Source organism: Lutjanus erythropterus, chromosome 5 (genome assembly GCF_056507025.1).
Source record: "Lutjanus erythropterus isolate fLutEry1 chromosome 5, fLutEry1.hap2, whole genome shotgun sequence".
Taxonomy (NCBI): Eukaryota; Metazoa; Chordata; class Actinopteri; order Lutjaniformes; family Lutjanidae; genus Lutjanus; species Lutjanus erythropterus.
This window is the reverse complement of record NC_139321.1, coordinates 27,972,986-28,000,093: the sequence shown is the minus strand read 5'-3', so window position 1 is coordinate 28,000,093 and position 27,108 is coordinate 27,972,986. Positions and strand designations below refer to the sequence as shown.

Below are 27,108 nucleotides of genomic sequence, written 5' to 3'. Positions count from 1 at the left end.
CCAGTGTAATGAAAATACATGGCACTCAAGATAATCCACAGACCTTGTTGTGAGCAGTTTCATGTAGAAACTATTTTTGTTCCACTGAACTACAGCAGCCAACCGTATCACCATGCAGAAATAAGTGTGCATGTACACACGTGGATGAGAGTATTGTGCTCGTGACAGTGCAGGATGTAAACATTAATGATATCCTCCTCGGCTGAGCTGTAATCTCTCATCCAGTGCTGCGTTCCAGGCAACTTGGAACTCAAAAATTACTGACCCGCTACTAGAAAAGCTACAATGAAATGCCTCTCAAAGGTGGAGTTCCTACTTGTGAATTTGGTGTAAATCCATCTACCTCTTTGATGGGAAAGCAGCTGTCTGACATCACACAACAATGGCAGCACCTATCAAAGCCTAAAATAATACATAAAACTCTTTATGTATGTAAACTGATGCCAAAATATTTCGCCGATGTTATTGGATGCTGTAAAATGAAATGTATAGTGGTGTATTACCTCAAACAGTGCCTCCTCAGTGTTGTTTATGCAAGGAGGCTGCACTGCTGAGTGTTCAGTTGTCTGTTTACTAGCTAATGACACTAATCAATTTTTAACAACAAGCCACGTTTTTTGTTTACTTTTGGTGTAGTGCAGCTGGAACACTTTGAGGTTGGAAATTCCGACTTCCCAGTTGGAAATTTCAACTGGAACACGACTTGAAGTAGGATTTCTGACTTGGAAAGTTGGAGGAACGTCACCAACCCCAACCTCAAAATGCAAGATGGCTACTGTGTGCATGAACAGTAGTGAAAGCTGTTAACTAGCAGTCCTGTCTTTTGTCATCAAACCTGTCATACACACAGCACTGTCCAAGTTCTATTTGTGGACGTAGCTATGATGTTTGCATATGCAAGATACCACATAATCCATTGTTATCAAATGCAAAAAGGTTTTTCCCCCCTGACTTGTTGTACTGGAACGTGGTCAACTCAGGTGTGATATCATTCCCAGCTCGGACTTCCTATCTTTGTGGTAAATGGAACACACCATACATTCATGCTTTCTTCTGCATGGAGAGATGTATTTTTTGGTTCCTTGACCACCTCAACCGAAGTGCCATCTATTTCTATTACATTTGAAAGAATGCAGACATCTTGGAAATTCACATCAAAACAATCTAGATGGGTAAACAGCACTACAGGTGAGAGGGCAAATTTGTATTTTTGATTTTGGGGTGAACTGTTCCTTTAATGGGAAAACCCACGACCACTTCTACAAAAGACTACTGAGGAACACTCCAGTGGATGGATCATTTTCTAATTAAGCTGGTATTTGAAAGTAATACAGAGTTGAGACAATCAGGCATGTCTTGTGTTTAGTCAGTTTTTATTGGGTGAACAGACTCTGATCACACTCTGATGAAGAGTTAAAAGTTAAAAATCTACATTTATATCTGAAAATAGACACATTTAATAATTTCAAATATTTATGCAACTTATATAAATATACTTTTTATGATAGTATTAATGTAAAATCCAGTAGTACAGATTAAACTAAGCATAAACTGTTGGATGCAACACCAGAAATTGTGTCTAATACCAGTTTATAAAGAACTGTTATCCCACATACATCCATGTGTAATTCTGTACACAATTAAAAAGAAAAAGGTGACACCTATGACACCATTTCTGTGTTAAGTGCTGTGCATGAATTTGAACTGCAATAATATATACATCCTGATTATAAAAACATAAATGACTGTGTCAATGCTCTAAAATAAATCCAGAATTTAGTATTGTGATAATTTGACACATTTCCAACAGTCTGCAGTCTGAGGGGAGTCGTGCTAAAGATGAACCCCACACAGAGAAGCAGGTGTATGCAGATGTTTAGTGTTCAACAGGCCAAGGAAATGTGTGTCTTGCTTACAGCCAATCGGATGTGTGCTGATACACTTCAGTAGACAAGCTTCTGGTCAGATAATTTTGCAAAGTAAAATAAAAAAACTTCATTTTTGTCTCTGACCTCACAGTTTCTCCCCATGACAGTCATTTTTTGAGGGTGCAGGCCTGTGCTGTCCTCATTTGCCCTTCTGCATGGTGGAGCGCAGTGGGAGAGTGCCCTCTGCCCACGAATCTGGGTACTGCATCATCTTCTCCCACAGACTGACTTCCTCTCCAACTGAGTCCTTCTCCACTTCCTCTTTTCCTATTTTTACAGTGCCTGCGGGGGTGAAGATTACACAGTGAATGCAGAATTAGTGCAGAGTCTGTTACTATCAACGACAAATTCCTTTTGCTCTCTTAATTTTCACACAGGATAAAGAACATGGAAGCCTTGTGGGTGCTTCAGCATTAATATAAAATTAAGCACATCTCTCTCACAAAGGCAATTAAGCTTTGACAATGAAACTATTTCAACTAGAAAAGAGTAGATATGGTACTTTCTCTCTTTATGAAGATTAATTCAATTCATACCCACATAAAAGGTAAAAGGTTGCTCCCAAAACCCCAGTGCTATTACCAAGGTATAAAATAATGCCCAACATGGCAAATTTTACAAACAGAAAAATACATTACTTAGACTAGAGCTGCATCAATGAATTGAATAATCAATTATTAAATTTATTGCCAACTATTTTGATAATCAATTAATCAGTTTTGTGCAATTTAAAAAAAATCTCTGATTTCAGCCTCTTAAATGTGTACATTTTCTAGTTTATTTACTCCTCTCTGACAGTAAACTGAATATCTTTGAATTATGGACAAAATGAGACACCGACTGACATTTTTCACCATTTTCTTACATTTTATAGAACAAACAACTAATTGATTAATCAAAAAAAATAATTGTCCAATTGATCAACTATGAAAATAATCATTGGTTGTAGCCCTACATTAGAACCAAGACCCCAAGACAGAGGTTCACTATCATAATTGATAATTATCAGTATCTACCGATTTGAAACTTAGACGTAGACTTTTCAGCTACATCATCCAAGCATAATGTCAGAGCATCATGATTTTCTCCCTCCAAAAGCTAATGTTAGCTGCTGAAGCTACGATGCCTGGGTGTTTTCATACTGGGATGTAGTCACACAATAGTGGGTCTTACTCATTCTTTCTCTTCACGACTGATAAAAAGGACCAGGAGTCGCTTGATAAAACACTTAAGGTAAGATAATGTTACAAGGGGGAGCGAGACTGGTGTCTGTGATGTATACTGAGCAAGACAAGAAATGTAATTCACTAAGCAGTTTCACGTAAAACTAAATTACAACAAACCTGTAGGAAACTGAGACTTTCTTGACTTACTTTCTTGAAATTATGTTTTAAATTGATAAACAACGTGTAATTTGTGGCACAGTTGAAACAATATTAAAAAACATGTCTTTTGCCATAAACTACTGTTAGTATTTTTTCTGAACGTAGGCCCCATGGGACACACCTGAAGGGGTGTGACTTAAGAACTGTACCGCTACTGGTTAAAACTAGAGTGTCTAACTCTGGCTGTATTTTGCTTCAGCCTTTTAGAGTCCTTGTCCCCTGTTTTGAATGTTCCTGTGGTTGCCATAGCTGAGAGCTGCTTCCTGACACTGTCTGCCACAACATATGGAGCTACGCTTATCAAACGGAGGACTTAGAGATAAATCCTTGCCTCTAACACAAGTGTGCTTCAGCTGTGGGTCTGTTCCCTTTTGCATTTGAGGTAAATAAAGGCCAAAGTCAGTATTTGAGGAAATACAGTATGCATTTTACTCGGCTAATTGGGGACCCTATAAAAATGATCCATGTGATCCATTTTGGGTTGTGACCCTAAGCTTGTGAAAAATTGGCCTAAAATCACACCTCCAGTCTTAGTATTGTTTATAAAAAGTGGATTATTCCATTTACAACTAGAGAAGCAGGCTAGCAAGATCTCCCAGAACAGCAACTGTGACACATAAAGTAACTAACACAAAACTATATTTCATAGTATTGCCCTGAAAGCCAGGTGGAAAAAAATGAAATTAATAAAATAAATGAGGATTTATTGAATTATTTTACCTTTTCCTGAGCTGAGGCGGACTCCTCCCAGAAATTCATTACTCAACATGGCCTCTCTGTCCCACACCGTCAGCTCCAGACACATCACCTTCAGCTGCTCCACAGCCAGATCCTTGTACACAAATGTGTGGTCATAGTGGGGGTTCAGATTCTTTTTCACAACTGGAGTCTTCCTCTTTGTGCTCTTTGCCTTGGTTGGGTACAAATACCTGCAGAAGCACAAACACAGAGTCTTAGTCTTGAAAAGAGAAATACAGGTATAAAAACACAGTGAGATTATACATTTATCACCAACCCTTTTACAAAGCTATCTGATGTTCCTCCTGGTTTCATTGCTATCAAATTCTTTGCTTCTTTAATTAGGATGTGCAGTTCTCCTCCTTCCTCAGTCCCTGCCTTTTTGCCTGAGGAGAAGACAAAGGACACACTTAGAAGACTTAGCCAAACACAGCCAGAGCTGAATGCAGCTTTCTTATCATAGTCTTACTTTTGATTTTCTCAGTTGTTGTTTTTTTAGGTGGGATATACTTCAAGGAGATCACCAACTCTCCTTTGTACTGAGCAAAAGCTGAAGTCGGCAAAGCAGAGGCGGCCTGTTGAAGGTACATCAAAAGTACATTGTATATAGGAAATGCAAGAAACACAAAAAACATCACAGCAAACAAGTTACTCCCACTAAGATACAGGCCTCCACACTAAAACCGGTCTAAATCTGGATTTCTAGGCCTGATACAAATGTCCATATTTGAGTGTGAAAATTAAGTGTATTAACAATATAACAACTAATAAACTGGTTATAAGAAATATAACTAGGAAGCGTGCAGTGGCTGAATATATCCTAATTAACAGTTCACTCATATCTGCACCTGATGCTTCCTATTTCAGATCAGTGAGCTTTAGTTTTCAGGATAACGGGCTTAACTTTACATCGACAGACAACTGACAGTTATAAACAGCTGATCATTTTACACTGCATGTCTCATCCTTGATTTTCAGTGTGTAAGTATATATGTAAGTATAAGTATATAAGGCTGTTTATTTTTGAAATCATTGCCCAAAAAATCCAAAATAACTGTGATCTGAGAGGAAGCATGATAGGAGACTTTGGCCAGTCACAGGTCATTTCAAAGTGTTCTGGCTGTTTTCACAGAGCAACTGACTTCTTCTGCTGCTTTTCAAACTTGTGGTTTTATGAGGGAGGGGCATGAGGGATACGAGGCAGCAGAGAGAGAGTCATGTTTTACACAGGTTCTTCCTATGGCAGCTTTAAAGCTACTGAAAACCTAAATCCAAATTAGCCTTCTAACTATGTAATTTAGGGTATTATATGTGCACTAGCATGCAGCCTCTAAAAAGTGTTAAAAATAGATTTAATGCAAATTTACACATGATACGTTTTGGTGAGTAAAACTGGATTAAAACATAACTTTTGTTTGTTTACAAGAAAACTCCACGGGGCACCTTTAGCTTAGAGTTCATTGCAGTTCAAGTAAAATAAATTCAGTTTCTCTCTACCTTCCCCATGAGAGCTACACGGTCTATGTCGGCGCAGCTGAGGTCTCGACAGTCCAGAGCGATCTCCACCTCACCTAGGAAGGCGTTGCGGCTGAGGCGACCATGATGCCAGACTGATATCAACATGGAGCGGGTGAACAGCTGAGAACGGTTGATGGAGTACTGTTGGAGGAGAAGACGGGATGGATCAAAGACCTGCCTCAATCCTGATACAGTGGTGAAAATGTCTTAGATAATTTTCATGCTGTGATAGGAGGTTTAAATAAGTCATGAAATGAAGATTAAAGCAAAAGATGGATTCAGATTTTTATTGAAAGTTGCAGCTAAAATTTTTAAAGTGATTACCTTCTTTTTAACCTTTAAAGAGCAAATCCAAACTAGCAGAGCGTTCATTTGTTACTAATTGATTCAAACAGCTAATTTCCTGCAGCGGGTTGGTTTGTCACTGTATTTAAAGTGACTCTACACTGGAGACCTGAACCAAAATCAATATTTGACAACAGCTATTCTAATCTGCAGAGTCAATATCAATCTTAAGGTCTCTGTAGGTGTGGTCATTATTTGCAGCAGGCACAGCACAAGGTCACTAATCAGGGAGTGTCATTAAGTCAACAGGATAAGGTCGACAGATTCAGTTAGCAAGGTGCCACTTGAAAACCATCACCTTCAGCGTTTCATTGTAGACGGGGTTCAGTGTGTTTCTCTTGATGCTCGTCTTCCTTTTGCTCTGGCGAGATTTGTCAGGAAGTAGATAACATTTGACATAACTGAAAGACAGAAACAGAAAGATATGTCAGGCAGCGTTTCCCCTCCCGGGCAGGGCGACTGGCCATTTGCTGCTTTTCCTGACTAAAAAATGCTGAGAAAAATATGTGTTGACATTCAGTTTCCTGTGAAGCTCAAGTAATCACCATTGGGATGTGATTATAGAGACTTTGTAAACACAGTAACCTCTTATCTACACTGATCAAAGCTGTGTTAACATCACTGAGGGGGATGTGTGCAGTAGAAAAATGTGTGTGTTTCAGAGCCATAATCGTGTCCAAAGTTTAAGCAAACATCAAATTATGTGCTTTAACTAGTGGAGCTTTATGATAACAAATTATCTGATAAAGATTTTCACTAATGACTGTATATTTCATTAGCTTGAAGATATTTTGACTTTGAAAAATAAATGACACAATAAATCGTCATAATTCTGTTGATATTATCCTGTCTGACTGCATTTCAAATAATAATAATTGGAAATCTTCTTATCCTCCTCCTTCCTATCATCATTCATTCAATGATTCATTATTACCTACTGCCAGGTGTACTGGCTGTATATCTTCACATGCAGGTTTATGAAGTTGCTATTCTTCCTCACACAACATCCTCACTCTGTCTATGATGAAAACTTCCCCTTGAACCCCTCCTCCCGCTGCAGTTATTGACTGCCCTTTCCTGCGACTGCAGCAAGTCCTTTTTTTCTTTGAAGTCATTTTCATATCAACATTTCTTCTTTATTTCAGTGACAGTCCGACCCTCAAGTAAAATCACATTAACAGCACTCGCTTTTCCTGTTTCTTTTCTTTAGCGGGTCTTTTAATTCCACTGCTGATGCTGTTAAATTACAGATTTTCCCTTATGGATCTCTGAAAGCAGGACGTCAAACTCCAAACTCATTAAGTTCTTTTTGTTCTCTTTGATGCTCTTTTCATGAATAAACTTCCTGATATATGGGGCAGGAATCATAGTCTCATATGGTATTATTGGGGCGTTAATTGTGCTAATTTACAAGCCTCATGCATGTGCACTCAAATACACACAGGTATTTATCATTTAAGACAGGGGTCTAAAGCTCAAATTGGCTTGGGGCCACTTTACCATTCAAGTACTGCAAGAAAGACAAAAGAGAAAAGAAAATGTTTGTTTCTGTGACTAACATATTTTTGTAATACTTAATAAAAATGCAGCAGTTTCTAAAAGTTTTTTTTTACACACACACACACACACACACACACACACACACACACACACACACACACACACACACACACACACACACACAATTCATTTTCATTTTTATCAATTAATTTTAGTTAGCTGGACTCCTCATAAAGCTTGACATTACAATTATGCTAGTTTATGATATTTACGGGTTGGACAGATGCCGTGAGATATCGCCGCAGGCCAGCCCTTGACACTCCTTGATGAAGACCTGGAGGCTGTGGGTGTTTTCATCATAGGTCATAGAGAAGATGACGTCTCCGCTCACCTCCACACTGTCAAAGTCTCCTGCTTCACTGTAAATACTCATCATGCTGCCCAGTGTGCTCTGCAGAAACAGACATACACCTGAACTGAATAAATAATCATTAACGAGCCCTTTCTTTGTTTCATTAATACCAAATATTGACATTTAAGATATCCAAATGTCAGACATTTGGACAGACATGCTCTAAAGGCTTAATGCTGCAGATCATAGATTAAAAAGTCATATCATACAAAATAAATATATACTGGAGGGTTAACAGAAAGTATGTCAGGGATAAAACAAACAATTTAGAGATCAGGATGCTTCTGTCTAAATCCAGAGTGACAGCATGAAAGTCATGTTGGCCTCAGCTTTGTTTCTCCCTGAGGCTTTGGTAACTATAGAAGCATTTTGTTAGACTTCAGCACATCAGTTTCACACTTCTTAACTCGCTGGAGGATATCCTGAGGTCATAGATGCTCATCCAGATTACTGAGCATCAGTTCCGTTCTGACTGAGAGACATAATGAGCTGCTCTTCACAGCATCTTTAGAGGACTAATATGAGACATATCAATACTTTACCTTTGAGCTACGCAGGCTGGATGAGCTCGAAGCCATTGTCCTTTTATGAAAGCTAACCAAGCTGTCGATATCTTCCTCCTCCTCTGCGTCTTCCTGCAACATCAAAATAAATGTTTAGAAAGCTGATCAGACACACAGGAAGGCTTTTGTTTGTCAGCCATAATAAGGATTGTGTGATTAAAGAAATAATCAAACAAATATGGTTTCCAAGAGATGGATCTCTTTGTGTAACAGTTAGATATTATGACTGAAAAAAAAATCTATCCTAAAACACCAACAGTGTCAAAAAGGCCACTGAGGACAGGCTTTGAAAGTCCCATAACTAGCCAATACAATTACAGTAAATTTAAAACAGCTACAGGGAACGTTCATTCTCTGTTGATTTTGGAGGAACCCGTGAAGAAAAGTGTTAGTGTTTCCATGGCCATAAATACAAAATATAACCTTAAAAATAAAATTATTTAAAGAAAAATCTCCACTAAGATTTTTCAGGTATCTATTATTTAGTGTTTATCTTTCTGACAACTTTTTACTTTTAAATCCTATATTTAAACTCCAATATCTGTACTTTCTACTCCTTACATTTGCAAAACAGGCTTGTGACCTATTTTTTATTTTTTATTTTTAATGCATTTGAGGGGAATTATTGAATATTTTTTATTTGCTGCCTTTCCAACATCAAGACTGATTTCAACTTAAATGGATGGGACAATAACAGAAAATGATTCCTTGGTGTTTCTATCAGTGTAATTAAATGTGTTCTTGTGTGGATCATAATGTTTCAGTGTATATTCTTTGTATGTATATTGCAATATATATTGTGTTTTAATTTTTATATAAAGTTACAATGGTTTAAGTTTAATAGTTTTTGATTCATATTAATATGACATGAGGTTCAGTTAATTTTGCACAGAGACAGCTGGTAGAAATGTCCTTCAGATGTCCAGTCCTACTTTTTACTCCACCTCCCCACCTTTTTTATGTACATTTCAGCCTATACATTTTCACTTGAGTAAAGAAGTTGAATTAGTACTTAGTAGAAGTATTAGTACCGCAGTCTTTTTTTTTTCTTTACACAAGTATCTGTACTTCTACTTGAGTAGAAAATGTGGGTACTTTTGCCACCTCTTTTACAGTGAGACTGTTTCATAAACAGTTAAAAATTCGTTTAAATAGCAAAAACATTTTAAGTAAACTGAAACATCAGCTGGATGGGCTTCTGTCTTGATTCATTTGACAGTAATGCTCAGCTAATGAGACAGGAAATAATCCACCACAGAGGAGGCAAAAATAGACTCAGTGAAGCAGAATTAAATGTAGCCACTAAAGATGTTTCATTTTGAGCATGAATCTCACTTTTTAACTGGTGCTCTGCTCCTTTTACTATTACTACTGCTTCATATCTATATGTACTATCATTCTTGGACATGTAGAAAACCTCTGCCTGACATATACAGTAGTGTTGGGGCTGCTGAAAAGTTACAACATCACAAAGAAAAGAAATGGAAGAAGGATTAGCTTTGTATCCCCACAATGAGGCCGATGTTAAATTAATATGGCAAAATCCACTTCCAGACATTTCAGTTTATTTATTCAACATTAAAGGAACAGTTTGAAGTCGGGTGGTATGATGTAAAACATATTTTAACCACCTAAAAACAAAACAAAAAAACAATATCCGTTTGAGTGAACGAGTAAATTTAGATTTTCACCACTTTGCATTGTCATTAGACAATCTTTTCAGATTTTTTTTCAGATTATTTTTTTGGGCTTTTGCCTTTTTATTTTAGATAGGAACAGCTGAAGACATGACAGGAAAGGGGGTAGAGAGAGATTTAAAATACATTATACTGCTGACCCTGTCCACAGCAACTTACTTATATTCCTCTACCAGTACTCCTGCTTCTCCAAACTGGGACAGTGCCGACCGCGATCTACTTACGTCTATATCTAAGCCTGGTACAGAACGGCTCCTGTTGCCCATCGAGGCTTCTGACGAGTCAGGTCCATCACGCAGGTCCAGTGTTGATACACACTCTGCTATAAACAGACAGATCAGTAATTAGGCTGTAATACACACAGTGTTTTCATTTGATTCTGCAAGAAAACCAACAGCACAGCACATGTTAATACAAAGAGACAAACCAGTAGGCCTTGGGTCTCGTTTGACACTCTTCTTAAAGAGTCTATCAACATCCAGCTCTGGGCTCGAAGTCACTGTTTTTCTTTCTGGAGCCTGAAATAACAAAAAAAAAAGGAGTTACAGTCAGAGAAAAGAAGGTAAAATGGCTCAAGACAGAAACATGATCATGTTACCTGAGAGCATCGTACATTGTCAGCTTCTGTGTTGGCTTCTGCTTTGACTGGGACGGTGGACCCTGCTGGGTTGGGCTGACCTGAGTCATCCTCTCTCCTGTGAGATGACACAAATCATTATTAATCATGGCTACACCTTTTTAAATTCAAATACATATAAAATAGTGTTTTTCAAATGATGTGTGTGAACGGGCATCTAAATCCTCATCCCAGTTAGCCTGAAACCGACAATGGGGACGTCACAGCAGGTTTTGTCTGACATCTGCGGATTTTACATTAACAGTACACACCACAAGCAGGACAGCAATTTAACAACATTATTTATTCATGTATGGACATTTCAGGCAGATGACCTTCCTCAGTGTGCAAACAGGACAGTGTTATAACCAAGCCCAAAACGTCCTTGCATAAGCTAATAATTAAACTGGAGTAGTGCTACAATGATTAGTCTATTCATGGACTGAAAAAAAATTAGGTGCCATCTATTTTGATGATTGATTAATCATTTCAGTCATTTCCAAATAAAAATGTCAAACATTTTCTGGTTCCATTGGCTTAAATATAAAGATGTGCTCCATTTCTTTGTCATTTATTAAGAATTTTAGGTTTTGGAGTGTTGATTAGAGAAAAGAAGCAATTTGAAGAAGCCGCTTTGGGCTCTGGAAAATTGTGATGACCATTTTTTCATAGAATTTTTTTGACATTTTAAAGAGTAAACAATAAATCATGAAAATAATAGACAGAGTAATCAATAATGAAAATAATCATCTAAACTGGAGGGCTGTCCTGTTCATTATTTTGGATTTTTCTCTTTATTTCAGAGAATTCAGTAACCATTTACATATAATGACACTGACTGTGCTGATTAATTATTATTGTCCATTATAACAATACAATTGCAAAGTAAAAGTTCACGTGAACAAGTAAGCACATCTCCCCATCACAGCTCCCATATCTTTATTAAAAACTACATATTCTGCAACTTCAATGCCATTTAAAAAGATGTGGGGGTATTTTTGCCTTTATTGGACAGTTTGACAGCTAAGAGACAGACAGGAGACATGTGGAGAAAGAGAGGGTATGACGTGCAACAACGGCCTGTGGCTTGAATTCAAATGGCGGCGTTGCATTATGTGGCACGTGCAGTAACCATTTGGCTACAAAGATACTCCTAAATTATATATTTTTGACTTTTTAATTATGTCTCCACAATCACGCTTTTGTCTTTACTGGAATGACTGACATCTAGAATTGGAGGTCATCTAATCCAAATGTACAGTAACTCTAATTACACCTGTTAACATTATTTTTACCACTACCATTACTATTACTTTAAACATATTAAAATAAATGTAAGAAATAATTAAACCCTTATGTGGAACTTGCATTGGGCTACTGTATGTACTCTTTCCCTCTCCCTCTCTCAATCAAACCCGCCGTGGTGGATGGCAGCTCACCATTAAGTCCAGTTCTACTCGAGGTTTCTGCCTGTTAAAAATTTTTCCTTGCAAGTTGCCTTGGTGCTTTCTCTCAGTCTGAACTTTTGTCCCTCTGTAAATAATATTATAAAGATTAACGTGTAAACCTGCTCTATATGAGAAGTTCCCTAACAAAGGAGTTATGATTTGGTGCTGTACAACTGAAATTGACAGACTACTAATTTATCTGGTAGTTAAAAGATTTTCAAGTCCACTAGTGCAGTGTCCTGACCAGCTGTGGGGGAGGACGGACAAACACTAGATTTACTGCTTCAAATGTTGCTTTGAAGTTAGCAGGCAGTGTTTGTACCTTTAAAAGAACTACAGGTGAGTTTACCTTGGTTTCTCCGGGGTCACACGGCCAGATTCAGACTCAGTTTTACTGCTAATTATACTGGCGTTTTCTGCAGACTCTGTGTCGCTGCGTGTCGGCTTTGACCAAACATCCTCCTTTGATTCCAATGATTCCCTTGAAGTGATTGATCCTGAATTTTCGCTTGAATGACTGTCAAACAAAATATGACGACAGGTTAAAATAGCCTTAACCTGTGTTCAGGAAATCCAGAAATGAACAAATTACTAAAACTGACAAACCGATGTGAAGAATGACCACACACCCTTTATTTGTCGTCTGATTTTTCTGCCTGGCCCGAGGTACAGGAGTGGGGAGATCTGGGCTTGGTTCAGTACTTCTCAACAGAACTTCTCCTGTCGTCTCACGTTTATTCACTATATACAGAGAACAAAAGTTGAATCACACTTCCATTCCAGTTGAACAGAACTCTATCAAGTTAGTGAAGTTTTTAACATTGCTGTACTTCTACTGCTGAACTGGAAAACATTCCTGTGTGGACATTTCATTCGGCCAGGCTGAGAGCTGTTTACATTCCTGGCTGAACGGCTGATACCCACTTCCTCTTCCTGTACTCACACAGAGGCCTCTTTCTCAGGGAGACTCTCACAAGGTCGTGTCCAGGATTTGTGGAGAAACGGTTGACCCTTTGATCGTAGAACCAGTCACCTGTCCTCTTCTTTAGATCCCTACAAACCAATACAAATACTTTTTAAAGGTCTAAATTGAACAGCATTTATACTAATTCATCAGTTAAATGAGAAACTTAAAAAAGATTATTGATTACCCATCATACTGCGAGCTGACTAATATTTTGCAACTTATTTTAAACTGATGTTTTGATTGTTGTATAGATACATAGTTTAAATTAAAGGGACAGTTCACCCCAAAATCAAAAACACATATTTTCCCACTGGCCTATAGTTTTTGGAAATAAGAATCATGACCCCGTTAGTCATGATAATCCACAGAGCTTTCTGTGAACATTTCCATGTCAGAAATGCTTTCTTTCAACAGTAAAATCTACCAGAACTACTTTGTTTTAATATCATATCCACAGCATACAAAAGTATATCCAAATCCATAATGTGTAAAAGTGGGTGCATTTCTACCTACAACCAGAAATGTAGGTGATTCTTTTGTGAATGCAACTTTACACCAGCCTTACAAACTGATAGTTGGTTTGTTTAAGATGCAAAGAGCTGACAGTAAAAACTCTAAATAGGACGCATATTCCAAATACATAGCATGTATATGTCCAAAGGACTAATATCAGCATTTCCAAAATGACTTCAACAGAAAATGTTACACTGTGAATAAGGACTAATTAGGAATATCTAAAACGAACATGCCGTTTACATGACCTGCATCAAATTCAGAATGTTTTCATATTCAGAATAATAGTGAAAAATGACTGTCCATGTAAATGCACTATTAAGCTGAGTGTCATGTTCCTTTATTACCATGAACATGGGCACTGTAATTTATTTTGACTCCATGGGTAATGACCCACTGATTTGATCCAGACATAATATTTCTTATGGCAAGTTAAAGGGGCATATAAACAAAACTCTCTTACGACTCTTTGGCACACACACTGCACAGCCAGGATCCTTCGGGGAGGACTGTTCGGCAGTTGCGACACACGTGGTGGTTGCACATCTTACACTGGCTGGAGAAAAGAGTGAGTCGACTCAGAGGCTCCTGGCATCTGGCACAACTGCGCTGACTGTATCTGCCACTGCCACGTTTGGCCCCTTTCCTCTTCACATCCAGTAACTCCGTCTTCAACTTCCTAAGATAAAACAAAACAAAAAACTCAGACGTTCTCATTTGAAAAGATACTTAAGTGACCTAGTGTCTGTAAGTTACTTTAAATATAGTAGTTTTTTCTGTAATTTGTCCTTTTTTGGTGCAACCTTATGTCAAGTTCTGCTACTCCACCTAGTGATGACCTAATTTCTACATTTCCCACTTAGATGAATGACATAAACCTCATTAATTTGGGGTTTTACATATATAGTAACTGGGAAAAACGGTGGCCAATCATCTAAAACAGTCGTTCCCAGTGACTGGGTCATGACCCACAGGTGGCTCACAGGTAGTTTTGTTTGAAATAAATAAAAGACTATAGAACAAATTCTGCAAATTTAAGATTTACAGTGCAGTACAGCTTTCATTACACCTAAATGCACTTATTATGTCTCAATTATGAAGCAGGCTAAAGTGTCCAACATGAGATGGCCTGTTAACTCAGCCTTATTGCATTATTCCTCATTTATAAAATATCCAACATATGTTTCCAATAATCAACATAATATAAGGTGAGGCAGAAATACCAGTAAAAATGATCAGGACTGTTTATTTATGCACAAATTAACTCTTTCCAGGATTTATTGATCCTATAGAAGTACTTTAGTGAAGAAGAAAACCGAGAAAAAATTACCCCATTTCTAGTAGCTTATTTCTTATTTCCTCATTTTATTTCTGCTCAGTTATTCACTGTATTTGACTGTTTAATCATTACAACTACTGTAAAACTTTAATCTGCTTCTCTTGCTCTTTTCTTCAGTTCTCTTCTCCCATGACACACCTGCACCTCTCTCCTGCCTCTCTCTGTTTGTCTGTTACCTTCTCCTGCACTGTCTGTGTCTAATCTGTTGACCTTCTTCATCAGCAGGATGTTTTATAAAGTCACAAAACACGAACAGCTTGTGTTTTGGGTTCTTTCACGATTCAATTTACAGCAAACAGTGAGCTGCATGTACAGCAGGCTCATTGTTAATGATGTCGCCTAAAACAATCTAAACCAATGTGGTAAAGAATGACATCTACACTTTCCAGGTGCACATACAAGCTTTTATAAAACTACACAAGTAGGCAAATACATTAAACAGGAGGCTCTATCTCTGTGGAGAAAATGTGCAGTTAGACTCCTCTCACTCTCAATCATGGATGGTGGATCCACGACTCAAACCACATCATGCTGAAAGGTCCGCTGTCATGAATTTGAGAGTGAGACAGACAGAGAGGGTCGTGTAAAGAAAGGAACCCCAGACCCACGAGAGATCACCAGAGAGTGATCATTTTAACAGAAACAAGTACAAATCCTGCAAAAGTTTTGCAAATCAAAAGCTCCCTTCAGGGCAAGACGAGACAGGCATGTGCACAGCTCTAAAAACAAAAAATCAATTTGTGGTGGCTGATGTTTTGATTGTGGCCGGTTGCCACAAATAAATGAATGTATGGTTAACACTGATCGTACATATTGTACAATAATGTGTTATAGGGCACATTTTAGGATGTATGATACATTAGCTGAAATAATTACATGATTAATTAATTAACACAACAGTATTTGCAGATACAATTTATTTTTAAGGCGAAAATACCCAAAATTTACTTGTTCGAGCTTCTGTTCGTGTTCTAAAAGTGAACAGTTGCTGTTTTTTTTTATAGTCTTCCTGGATATAAAATGTATTGGATTTTTTTAAACAGACAGCCAGTCAATAGCAACAGCAAGATGTCACTCTGAGCTCAGGGACACTAGGATGATTTTAAACTATTTAATGATATTTTATAGCACAAACAATTTATCAATTCATAGACAAAATAATCACCAGGTAAAGTGAAATTAATTGTACGTTGCAGCCCCAACATGCATCACAATATGGCAAATGTTCTCAGAAAAATAAGAAAGTTGACATTGTTATACACTACATCAGACAAACCTCTTTTTCAAAAGCAAAGCAAATCATTCAAAAACCAATTTTGCCGGATTCTTGTAAATGAAAACAGAATATGATCATACACAATTCTATCAATAATGATAATTTTCTCCCAGCTGTAATTCAGAGCAGCATATTGCAACACAAAAAACCTGTATATTAAGATAAGCTTTGCTGTATCTATGTAGTCCACTGCAGGGCCTCTAGTGTAAATTTGTCTTTGGCACCCAGGAACGAGGGCAGGGTATTGTTTGAATCGTTTGATACCAGTGCCAATAAGATAAGTGGGTATCGCCACTGATACCAAAATTATGCTTACTTTCACTACCTTAGTGGTGTTCCCTTTTTTTCTATTTGGCGAAATATGTCAAACTTCTCAATGCAGTGTCTTAATACAAGCAGATATCTTGGCCTTCATCCACAAATAAGTAAACAAGGCTAAAAATCTGACCAGGCCTCTGATACTTGACAGTTTTTTAATACTTGATTCTATGAACACATATTGGACAGTATTCAAAAAGTATTGAGGTTCAATAATGAGCCCTGCAAGCAGCAAGAGCCTAAATCACACAATCTAAATAACTGAAAAATAATACTTTCAAAAAACCTTTCATTTAAGAAGTTGGACCCAGCAAATGTTTGGCATGTTTGCTTGAAAAATCACTGAAACAATTACTTGATTATCAAAATAGTTGGTAATTAATTTCCTTTTGGTTGGCTAATTGTCACAGCTCTGATCTCTTAGTAAGATAAACATTTAGTACAGTTCACACAGGGAGTGCTCTCTTCTCACCGCACACGCTGCTCCTCAGCTTTTCTCAGGTCCTCGTCCCGTCGCAGCACCTCCAGGATCAGCTCCTGCTCAGCCTCAGACAGAAAGCCCAGGTTGATCATGTCTGCAGCCTGGGGCATGGCGCGTTTAACCAAAAACCCTCAGCGCAGATTAACTGACCCTGCTCTCTAACACATAGAGAAGGTCTCCTAAAGATAAAACAGAACATAATGAATTCACTGAGACTGTAATAACTCTGAGTCTGATTAAATACTGACAAAACTTGTATTTCAAAGAACGTCAGACTTAAACATCAAACACACCTACAGAGGTAAGCAGCACTCTTAACTACTGCAGAGCCTGTTTTTTTCTACAACTTCATGTAAATCAACCTGAGTAAAAAGAGGAACCTTGAGGATGCTGTGCGGCGATGGGATGAAAAAGTTGTGTGATCCTAATCAAATGAATTATAGACGACTGAGTGATGTGTCTGTCTTCCTGCTCGCCCCCATGCAACTCTGAGCAACTTTTTGAGCGATGGCTTTCTAGTTGTAGCCTCTTTCTTTGTGTGTCAAAAATGATTGCCTGTGGGAATCCAGATAACCACAAAACCAACACAAACTGAAGCATGTTTTCCATTTCATGGAAGGACAAGAATTAGTGTACACTTCTGGAGGAACCTTTTGGCCAAACCGTGCACTCCCAGAAATGATAAATGACTAATAGGAACCAGGATGCTAGAGGATTTTAAAATCCCACAGAAAGCCTGCGCCCGGGTGAAAGGTTGTTTTAAATGGGACAGGCAAAAACAACATGAACTTGGCCATTAAGTTGGTTGGTTCCCACCCTCTAAGGATACAGAGAACCGGGTGGAGTTGGGAAGCTTAAACCATTTGTTAAAGGACAACATCAAGCTTGTCCTCAGTGGTGTTCCCAGCTGAAACTCTATGCTCCAGCTGAAAAGCCTCAAAGGAAATAGGAGTGAGGTGAAAATGTGTAGTGGTTAATCAGTGGGAAAGCCGCATTTCAACCCTGCATGCAAAACCTGCACCTTTTTTTTTCCTCATTGTTTAAATGCCGCAGGGATCGGATAATATACCTGCAAGACAACTTGTCAAGTTAAACTAAACCTTCAAGGAAATGGCGCATGCGTCTGTACCAGATGACAGACATACTGCAATAATCTTTTACAAACACTTGAATAGGGAACAGTGAACAGGGAAATCGTGCACTAAAAACTAATTAAGCTGAAAAGGTGCCGTAGTTTACTTAAAGCATGGAGGCTTTTGTAAACTGCAAATGACATTAACAGAATTAACTGAACAAACACTTAATCCCAAGACACCAGATAGTGTGTGAGATGACAGTTGTTAAAATCACCAATCCGCGGTGAGCTGTTGGATTTGTGATCAGTTTCTAACGGACGGAATCGAACGTTGGCGCAAGTAACGTTCCAACTGAAAATTTAAATTAATACGTTAATACGTTACTCCACATTCACTCCATGTTGTCTTTGACAAACAGTTTACTTTCAAGCGACTGTAAAGTAAAGGCGAAAGGTTTGGGATAACTACTCAGTCATTTTACTGCGTTGATAAAGTCTGAAATCCGGTTAACAATTAACAATACAAAATAACAGATAATTAAATACACACACCTGCTGTTAAAAGTCGACTTCTCCCTGCTAACGGCTTGCGTCACCACGGTGACAGCCAGATATTCCTGATAGAAACACAACAAAACGGTTAAAAGTAGCAGACTTGAAGTTAGCTAGCGTTAATTAAGTTGACGCATGTTGCCTGTAAACTCACTTTCCTCGTCGGTTATGACCATAATATCCGTGCCACTTCTTTTTCTCCTTGCCTCCCGTCTTCAAAACTGTTGACTTGTGTTAGAGGAGTCCCGAGTACCGGAAGGTAAGGAAAGTTTGCAGCAGGCTGACAGACAGAGAGGAGCGCCTCTCCACATTTTCCATGACAGGTGCATTTCCTTAGTCAGCTTTATTTACCGCAGAAGGGCTGGATGTGGAAAATTTAACCCACTGAACAGTCCAGTAAGCAGCCCAGTTCCCCTTTTCCCACGCAAACAAACAGGTGAGTTTATTTTAATGAGAGCAGAAATTTGAACAACGGGAAGTGAAGGGCTTTTACTTTGTCTTGCCTCTGAAGAAAAATAGTAAATATTAGAAATACAACACAAATACAATGAACCATTTAATGCTGTTGAGAAAAACAAAATAAAACAAACAAACAAAAAACACACTACAGATGGTTTCTATGTGTAGTTCCCTCACTGACTATACCATTGTTTATTGTCAGGGTGTATGCAAAGTGATGTGGAAACATAACTACATTGTAAAACAAATTAACTACTCTCATAAAAAGTAATTGCAAGTCTTCCTGAGGTGGTGCTAATTTACAACAAATCTCTGCTATCTTAAAATGTCACTGAGGTCGAGGTCAATATGGACAAAAACAAATGTCAAAAACAATATTTTTGACCAAATGCCTCAATATCGATTTTTATTGATATTGCAACCATATTTTTGGGGATGACTACTGGTGCTTTCACAAAATATTAAAAGTACATGCAGCTTTTAAAAGCAGAGAAAGACAACATTTATTGAATATAATATAACAATATCCAGACTCTAAGACTAGGCCTCCCATATGACATAAAATGCTGGCATCAATAAGGCAAGTGCACAACAACTATGCAGCACTATGCTACCCTGCTACTTCACAGCAGTGTCTTTTATGCCATCTTTTCTCCCAGGATGATGAAGTCAGTTCTATGGAATTCATTCTCTGTATTTGTTCGTTTTAACCTGAGCCAGGCCATACAAGAATGACAACAATTATATCACATCCATACAAGGTTAGTAGTATACAGCTGTACATATACAATATATATATAATCACAATAGAACTCGTTTTAGGTAAAAGAAAAAGAAAAATTAATGTGCATTTAGCTTACAGCTCCAACCAGGTGCTTCCAGGAATTAACAGATTGAGGTGTCAAGCTTGACTGGGAATGGATAAGAGTTGGTTTTGGATGGTTCTGCTGACTTTGTATTTCAGATGATTAATACTACACTTAAGAGGAAACCTTAAAGTATTATTGACCATCAAGAACATCCAGCTGAGTCTGTTGAAAATGGCTCTTTTGGCAACTGGCGCTAAGGCAGATTTTGTGCTTTCACCACCTCCGCAGCGGACACAGATGGGTGACAAAGGGAAAAAACAAACACATTAACTGTCTTAGTAACGTGTTGATCCACCACCAGCCACCAGAACAGCTTCAGTGCTCCTTGGCATGGATTTCTCCTGGAAGGATAAACACCATTCATCTAGAAGATATTCCCTTATTAGGGTCCAAACTCCCATAGCTGTTCACCTGATGACTGTGAGGGCCATATCATATGATTCACATAACTTCCATACTCATGAAACCATTCAGTGAGATCCTTGTATGGAAGCATCTGCATTCTGTTTTTCCACTCATTTATTCAGCCTTTTTCCTTTCATTTGTCAGCTGTCTACAGCTCAGAAGCAACACGGTCATGTAGTATGTAGCATGTGTTTTTGCAAAAAACAGTCGTTCGCCCTCTCAAGCTCCAAAGATATATTGAAAAGGCAGAGTAGAACTGTGTGTTTATATGATTTCTGTTCAAATTTTTTGTAGATATTACAGCAGTGATACTCATGCAGATCATTTTCTAATTCACAATGAAAATACACTGATTCAAACTGGGAATTTTTAGTTTGTTTACACCAAATTACAAATGTTCACTAACGTACCTTGGCTGTAACCCCTTAGCCTACACATTCACTAACAGCCTAATTAATGTTTGTTTATCAACTGGCCCCTGGCATCCTGTCATTTAGTAAAAGTGGCCCTCGGGCAAAGCAAGCTGCCTCTGCCTCATGGCCATGCCAAATATATGAATCCTGTAGCATATCAAGTCGTAATATTGGTTTTAGAAGTGACCAGCACACTGATGTGAGAGTCGTGAGCAGTAGGTGTGATTCATATCTCCAGTCTTCAGCTTTTCATTTCAGCGAGCAACAAGGGGTCTAGAGATTAAATACGGGGGGGAGATACTGAGCATATAGGGTTGAGCAAGGCACCTAAACCACAGCTGTACAGTGGCCAACAGATAAGGCTTTGGATGTGGTATGGCTTGGCACCTTCCACATGTGATTATAACTACATTAGTGTGAGGCAGCAGGGCGTTTGTGCTCAGTGAACCTGCCCTGGATAAATAAAGGTTTATAAAAACTGGTGTAACAGCTGGTGTAGGCTTTGGTTACAATGGAAACTTCTGGAGCGTACAGTCTTTCTCTTGAATAAAGTGTCACATTAAAGGGATAGTTTGGATTATTTGAAGGGGGGTTGTATGAGGTACTTCTCCATAGTCTGTGTTATATCTGTAGTACTGGCCGGTCAGTACGCCTAAAGTTTGGAGAAGCAGGGAACAGAACTACCACAGAAGACTTAACTTAAAAAAGTCCCATCTAAAAAAAAAAAAAAAAAAAAATCAATGTATGATGATAGTTCAGCAAATGATAATTTTACATCATTATTCTCATTTTCATTGACAAACATATTAAAATGATTATTGTGTGATTTTTGTGGGGATACCAAACAAACATGTTTTCTTAAAGCTGCTACAAGTGATTCTGGGTTGGTGGTGAGTAACCAGTCCAAAGTGTCTGTATCTGATGACCTGGAAATGAGATTCAACAATCAAGTATCTTTCAAGAATCTCTTGTAGCACCTTTAGGTCTGTAGAATATTATGTGTGGGCCAGGGCATCTCTGAAGCATGACAATATTTTATATTTGCCTTTAACCCTCCTGTGATATGAAAACTGCAGCAGGCCGTATTGCGGTTTCAATAAAATTCTGAACTATTAAGCCATAATTTATCAATGCAGATCATGGCAGCAACTCCTGTGTTCTGCAAGGTAAAATTACTGATTTCACCTATGGAGTTTGGTGGATTTGGAGAGAGTGATATTTGGCTTTTATAACAGACATTTCCTATCAGGAAAAGTGAGTTAAAGCTGCAAAATATTATGTCAGTATATCAGTAAATATTATATCAGAGTATCACCAATTATACCATACAACCCCACTTCAAATAATCCAAACCATCCCTTTAAAATCTTGATTGCCATAGTGTCTACCCAGTATCTGTGTTTGTCTCTTCAGCTCAGGACGGTCTGCACTCCAAGTCCAGCACAATATGGTGAACATGAGGTGCATATGACTTCACATGTTCGATGTGCTGGATGTTTGTTATCCACGCTGCACCAGTGATGTCCTTTAAAAGAGAAGTGATGCGTTTTGCTGTGTCACTGGCCCAGGCTCGCCACGCTTCCCTGTCAGCAGTCTTCCCAGAAACCCTCTGGGTGGCATCATCGATTGCTGGAATGGCTGCTGTGTTTGGTAATGGTGAGGTAACGTTCTGGTGAATGTGCAAAATGCCACCAGTTGTTCTCTTCAGCAGGCGACAGGCGACCCGCCAGCCGTCCTCAGAGCTCGGTATCAGACCCAGGTTCACTCTGTCAGCAATGTCACACAGCTGGAGCTGAAAAAAAAAAGTAAAAATGCACTTCAGTATAATGTTTTTTGTAATGGAGCCGATTAAACTTTTAAAGCTACAGTTAGTGCACAAAATATCAAGGCATATTGACTTTGTGGCTATTGCTAAAGGCCATGATTTACATTGATATTACCTGTGAAATATTTTGTATGCTGGAAAGAAGATGCAGATCAAAGTATGGCCGATAGGCTTTTAAAACTAATAAACTTGTACTGTGCAAAATGAGATGATACAGAATGTTGAATTGCCTCTAATGCAGTGGTTCTCAAACTTTTTCTGGCATGCGCCCCTTCAGAAGCCATAAGAGGTTCATGCCTCCCACTGCACATTTTTATCAATCATTAACAGTGATGGGAGAAGAAATTAATAAAAAAAGGATCCAATTTGAATTTTAGTGAAACAGAGGTCAGCGTGGAAGCAAACTCATTCATTTATTTTCCCTGCAAAATCATATTCAATCAACTTAGTTTAATTCCATATTATTCCCCCTGTCCTCCCTGCAGTGACTCAAGGCCCCAGAGTTTGAGAAGCACTGCTCCAACGTGGTGCACTCTGTGGACGTTTCAGAAAATAACAATTCGATTGTTTTCCACCACTGTAATGACAGAAATGTGCTTGCAATTATCCTGGAATTTACAAAGAGAAAGAACAAAACAACCAGACTGCACTTGGAACATGTCCAATTTTAAGTGTACTCTTGATTCTGCAAAAAAAAAAATATCTCTAGACTTTGAAATCAAGTCTGTCTCTGTCACATAAATTGTTTTGGAAGAAAATAACTGGCATAAATTACAGAAATACTAAATATACACATACAAATCTGAGAAAGGGTTGAAATGCAAACTCTTGACAGAAGTTATAACTGATCTCTTTACCAGATTAAGGCATTAATGTCACAGAGAAATAAACAAAACAATTCAATATTCATCACACTGGAAATAAGTGTGAGGTCAAAAATGTACAAGGTATATTCCAAATATATCTTAAAGGTCCAGTGTGTAATATGAAGGAGCATTTATTGGCAGATTATGGCAGAAATGTAAAAGAATATTCATATGTATGATTTCATCTGCGTGTGATCACCTTAAAATAAGAATCATTGTGTTTTTGTTACCTTAGAATCTTATTGTACAGAGATACAGAGGGTGCAGATCCTCTTTCATGGAGGCTGCCATGTTGTACTCTCATGTTCCTACAGTGGCCCAGAATGGACAAACCAAACACTGGCTCTAGACACAGTCTTTGGCATTTTTTACAAGTTTCGCAGCACCTACAGGTGTTTCAAAGCGGAAAAATCACTGCCAGATGCCACTACATCCTACACATGGGATATTTAAAATAATGTTTCATAGATCAATTTGTCAGTGTTTTCAAATAAAATGTGATTTAAAAGGTAGAATTGTGCATTAAGATATTGCATGATTGTATCATCACAATATGCTTCCACTGAAATATAAGAATAAAAGATTCACTGCAAACCTTCTACAAAGGTGACTAAGTGATATAATAATAGTGATAGACACACTGTAATAGTTGAGTTTCTCTAATCTAACATTATAATATTTAATTACTGTAATATTACCTCAGCAATACCCTTATATCCAAGTGAACCTTTATTGGTTCTCTTTTTTTCAGTTACAGATAACTAAGAAAAATCCTGGAGGCACCAAATAATTGATTTTCAGTGGAGATGGGAACTAAAAAACAAGTCAATGCTTTCATCCCGATGGTGAAGTACTGAATTAATATTGAGCTAATATTGTTGTTGTGTGCAAACAATCTGTGTCCTATCAACAGAATGGGATCCATATTAAAAGACATTACTTGTCGGTTGTCTCCTTGGTGAACAGTGCAGCGGTCAGACACCCCGTTTGCCACAAGGTTTTTCCGTAAAGCCTCAACAGCATCGATATTCCATTCACAGGCGTGAACATGACTGGCCCCCGCGTGTACCAGGTATGGGAGAGTGAAGTATCCAATGCCTGAAGCAAGATACAGTTTTTATAATTACACATAAACAAACCTGTCATGATTGAAACTATGTTTAATTACTACTGAAGAGTACATGGGTTAGACACAATAACAATACATGACAATTATATGATACGGGACATTTGTTTTATTGTTTATTCTTTGATGATGTTTAAATAAAAAATAATTATATACCATATCTTTAGCAATGTAAAAAATCTGTCACATATTGTCACAGTTATCTTACCTGCATACAGATCCACCACAGTCTCCCCCCTGCAGTCAAATTCGGCCACCCGGAGCTTCTCTGTTATGTTGCCAGCTGAGAACATGCATTTGGTAACATCAAACTCATAACTGAAACAACAAGTGAAGACATGTTTCAGTCATACTTCAATGTAATCCTTCACAGGTCAAAGACATCTTCAGTAGGGCTGCAACTAATGATTATTTTCATTCAGTCATGTTTTCATTATTGATTAATATTTCTACTATTTTCTTGATTAACAGATTGTTTGGTCCATAAACTGTCAAAACATTTCAGAAAAATATTGAACACTGATTCACAAAGCCCAATGTAACATCTTCAAATGTCTTGTTTTGTCCAAAATCCACAGACATTCTGTTAACTATCATAGAGGAGTAAAGAAACAAGGAAATATTCACATTTCAGAAGCTAAAATCAGATAATTTGAACTTTATCTTTTGAATTTTATTTTTAAAAAAAAGCCTAAATAAAATGATTAATTGAATATCAACATACAAATATTTAAGAACTATGAAGTATATTCTAGTTCAAACTTATGAACTTGACTTTTCTTTGGCATCTGATAGTATAATAGGTATTTTTCACTGCTTTCGATGATCAAGATAGCTGGAAATGAATTTAATAGCTGATGACTAATAGATCAATCTACAAATAATTGCAGCTCTACTATTCAGTGAGCAAATCATCAGCAAATAAATGACTCTGAGTGATGAGGACTGAAACTTACCTTATCTTATTGTCCACATGTTTGACCCAGCTGTGCTCTCCTAACAGCATTGTCACCACAGGTGACCTAAATCCATCCCTGGATATTCGACTCATCTTTGCCAGGCGCTTTGCCCCCAGTCCTTTGGCTACTGCACTCCACAGCTGTTGAACTGAAAAAGTAAAAAGCAATAAACAAATTAATTAATTAATTATTTTGTACACTTTGTACTAAAGGTGGGGTTGAGTTCAAGAGCAGTACCCATTTTCTTCCATACTGGCGAGGAGAAACAACTGTCCGGCAACAGGACAAGGTCTCCATGTCTCTGGAAACTGCGAGGGAGGTCCCCTCTCAGCTCCTCTGCCCATCTTTCACCATGAGATTGCAACAGCTCCTGGAGAATTTTCTCTAGTTTGTTACCACGTGACAGTCCTCTCCCTTTCTTTAACTGCAGAGGAGACTGTGGTGAAAACAGGACAGACAACACTTTAAAACTGCAGCACAGTACTACATTTTAATAGTATTTGTGATGAAACTCAGCTTTAATTACCTGACTCCAGACAATTTCACAGGCACTGTCTGAGGCCACCATGGATCTGAGAGACAGCAAATCAAGTTGCGACAGACAGGATGGTAAAATGGGTAGGAGGACTGTCTCATCTGTGTCTTTCAGTAAACACAAACTCGGGTCCAGAGCTCCTTGGGACTGTAGATATTTCCTGCAAGATAAAACATTTTAAAAAACGATATAACAATAGCACAGACAGACACGGTAAACATATCTAGCCTAACTTGTTAATCAAAGAATCTTTCTATGTTCAATGCTTAGTTCTTGCCAAAGTCTAAGAACTTAAGGTTCCCATGCTAACTGCTAGCTTAGCTTATATATTCACTCACTTAATGACTGATTACCTGAACTTCTGTGCCTGACACTGCGACACACGAAGGCAAGGCACTCCGTCCATTTACAAACACACAAACTAATCCACTCTACTGATGTTTGACAGCTCAAGAGTGCTGATTTAACGAAATAAAAATGACAGGTAACGTTAACCGGTAACTGCTCCTCAACAAAACACAGCGCGTGTTTCTAGTCGGACTATTATTCAGGACGGACGATTTAAAATAAAAAACTTTATTGTACCAAACTGGTCCGGTTACCGCCACAGTTTAAAGTTTCCTGACGGCGAAGAAGAGTAATGTATTATTAAAAGGTGATTGTCACACTTTATTGATGTTACATATTTGTTAGATACCGACAGCTTTTGCTAAATCATAAGGAGGTGTAAACCTATTTACAAGTTACCCACCAGTGTCGATAGATGGAGACAAACAGCTCAAAACCCACGAGGACAGGTTAACGCTTTTAGAAAAAAATGAAGGTTAATATACAATGACGAAGATGTATCAGTTGATCCGCGCAATAAAACGGGAAAACATTTGTCAGTTAAGTTATAATCTGGTGTATCATATCACTGAGTTAATTTGGCAGTTTGTGACTGCTGTCAAACTGAAAGATTTATGAAGACAGTTTGACTT

The 27,108-nt window shown here is 38.0% G+C and overlaps 2 protein-coding genes across 2 annotated transcripts; both read right to left on the bottom strand.

Moving 5' to 3' along the window:
- Nucleotides 1–1,354: 1,354 nt before the first annotated feature.
- Nucleotides 1,355–18,986, bottom strand: sytl4 (synaptotagmin-like 4). The gene is made up of 18 exons (XM_084719515.1): nt 18,826–18,986; nt 18,672–18,736; nt 17,036–17,223; nt 14,094–14,309; nt 13,094–13,203; nt 12,780–12,891; nt 12,500–12,667; nt 10,700–10,781; nt 10,514–10,604; nt 10,311–10,408; nt 8,369–8,461; nt 7,687–7,865; nt 6,213–6,315; nt 5,549–5,710; nt 4,521–4,626; nt 4,329–4,437; nt 4,034–4,242; nt 1,355–2,210 (listed from the first exon to the last, which is right to left on the bottom strand). Exons 3-18 carry the CDS (start codon nt 17,152–17,154, stop codon nt 2,068–2,070), a joined length of 2,100 nt encoding a protein of 699 aa, XP_084575641.1. The 5' UTR covers nt 17,155–17,223; nt 18,672–18,736; nt 18,826–18,986; the 3' UTR covers nt 1,355–2,067.
- Nucleotides 18,987–22,201: 3,215 nt separating this feature from the next.
- On the bottom strand, nt 22,202–26,640 carry tyw2 (tRNA wybutosine-synthesizing protein 2). The gene is given in 7 exon segments (XM_084718287.1): nt 22,202–22,609; nt 24,449–24,606; nt 24,843–24,952; nt 25,591–25,741; nt 25,831–26,029; nt 26,120–26,288; nt 26,482–26,640. Coding segments are annotated over 7 exon segments (1,248 nt in total). The 5' UTR covers nt 26,535–26,640.
- Between the last annotated feature and the right edge of the window lie 468 nt (nt 26,641–27,108).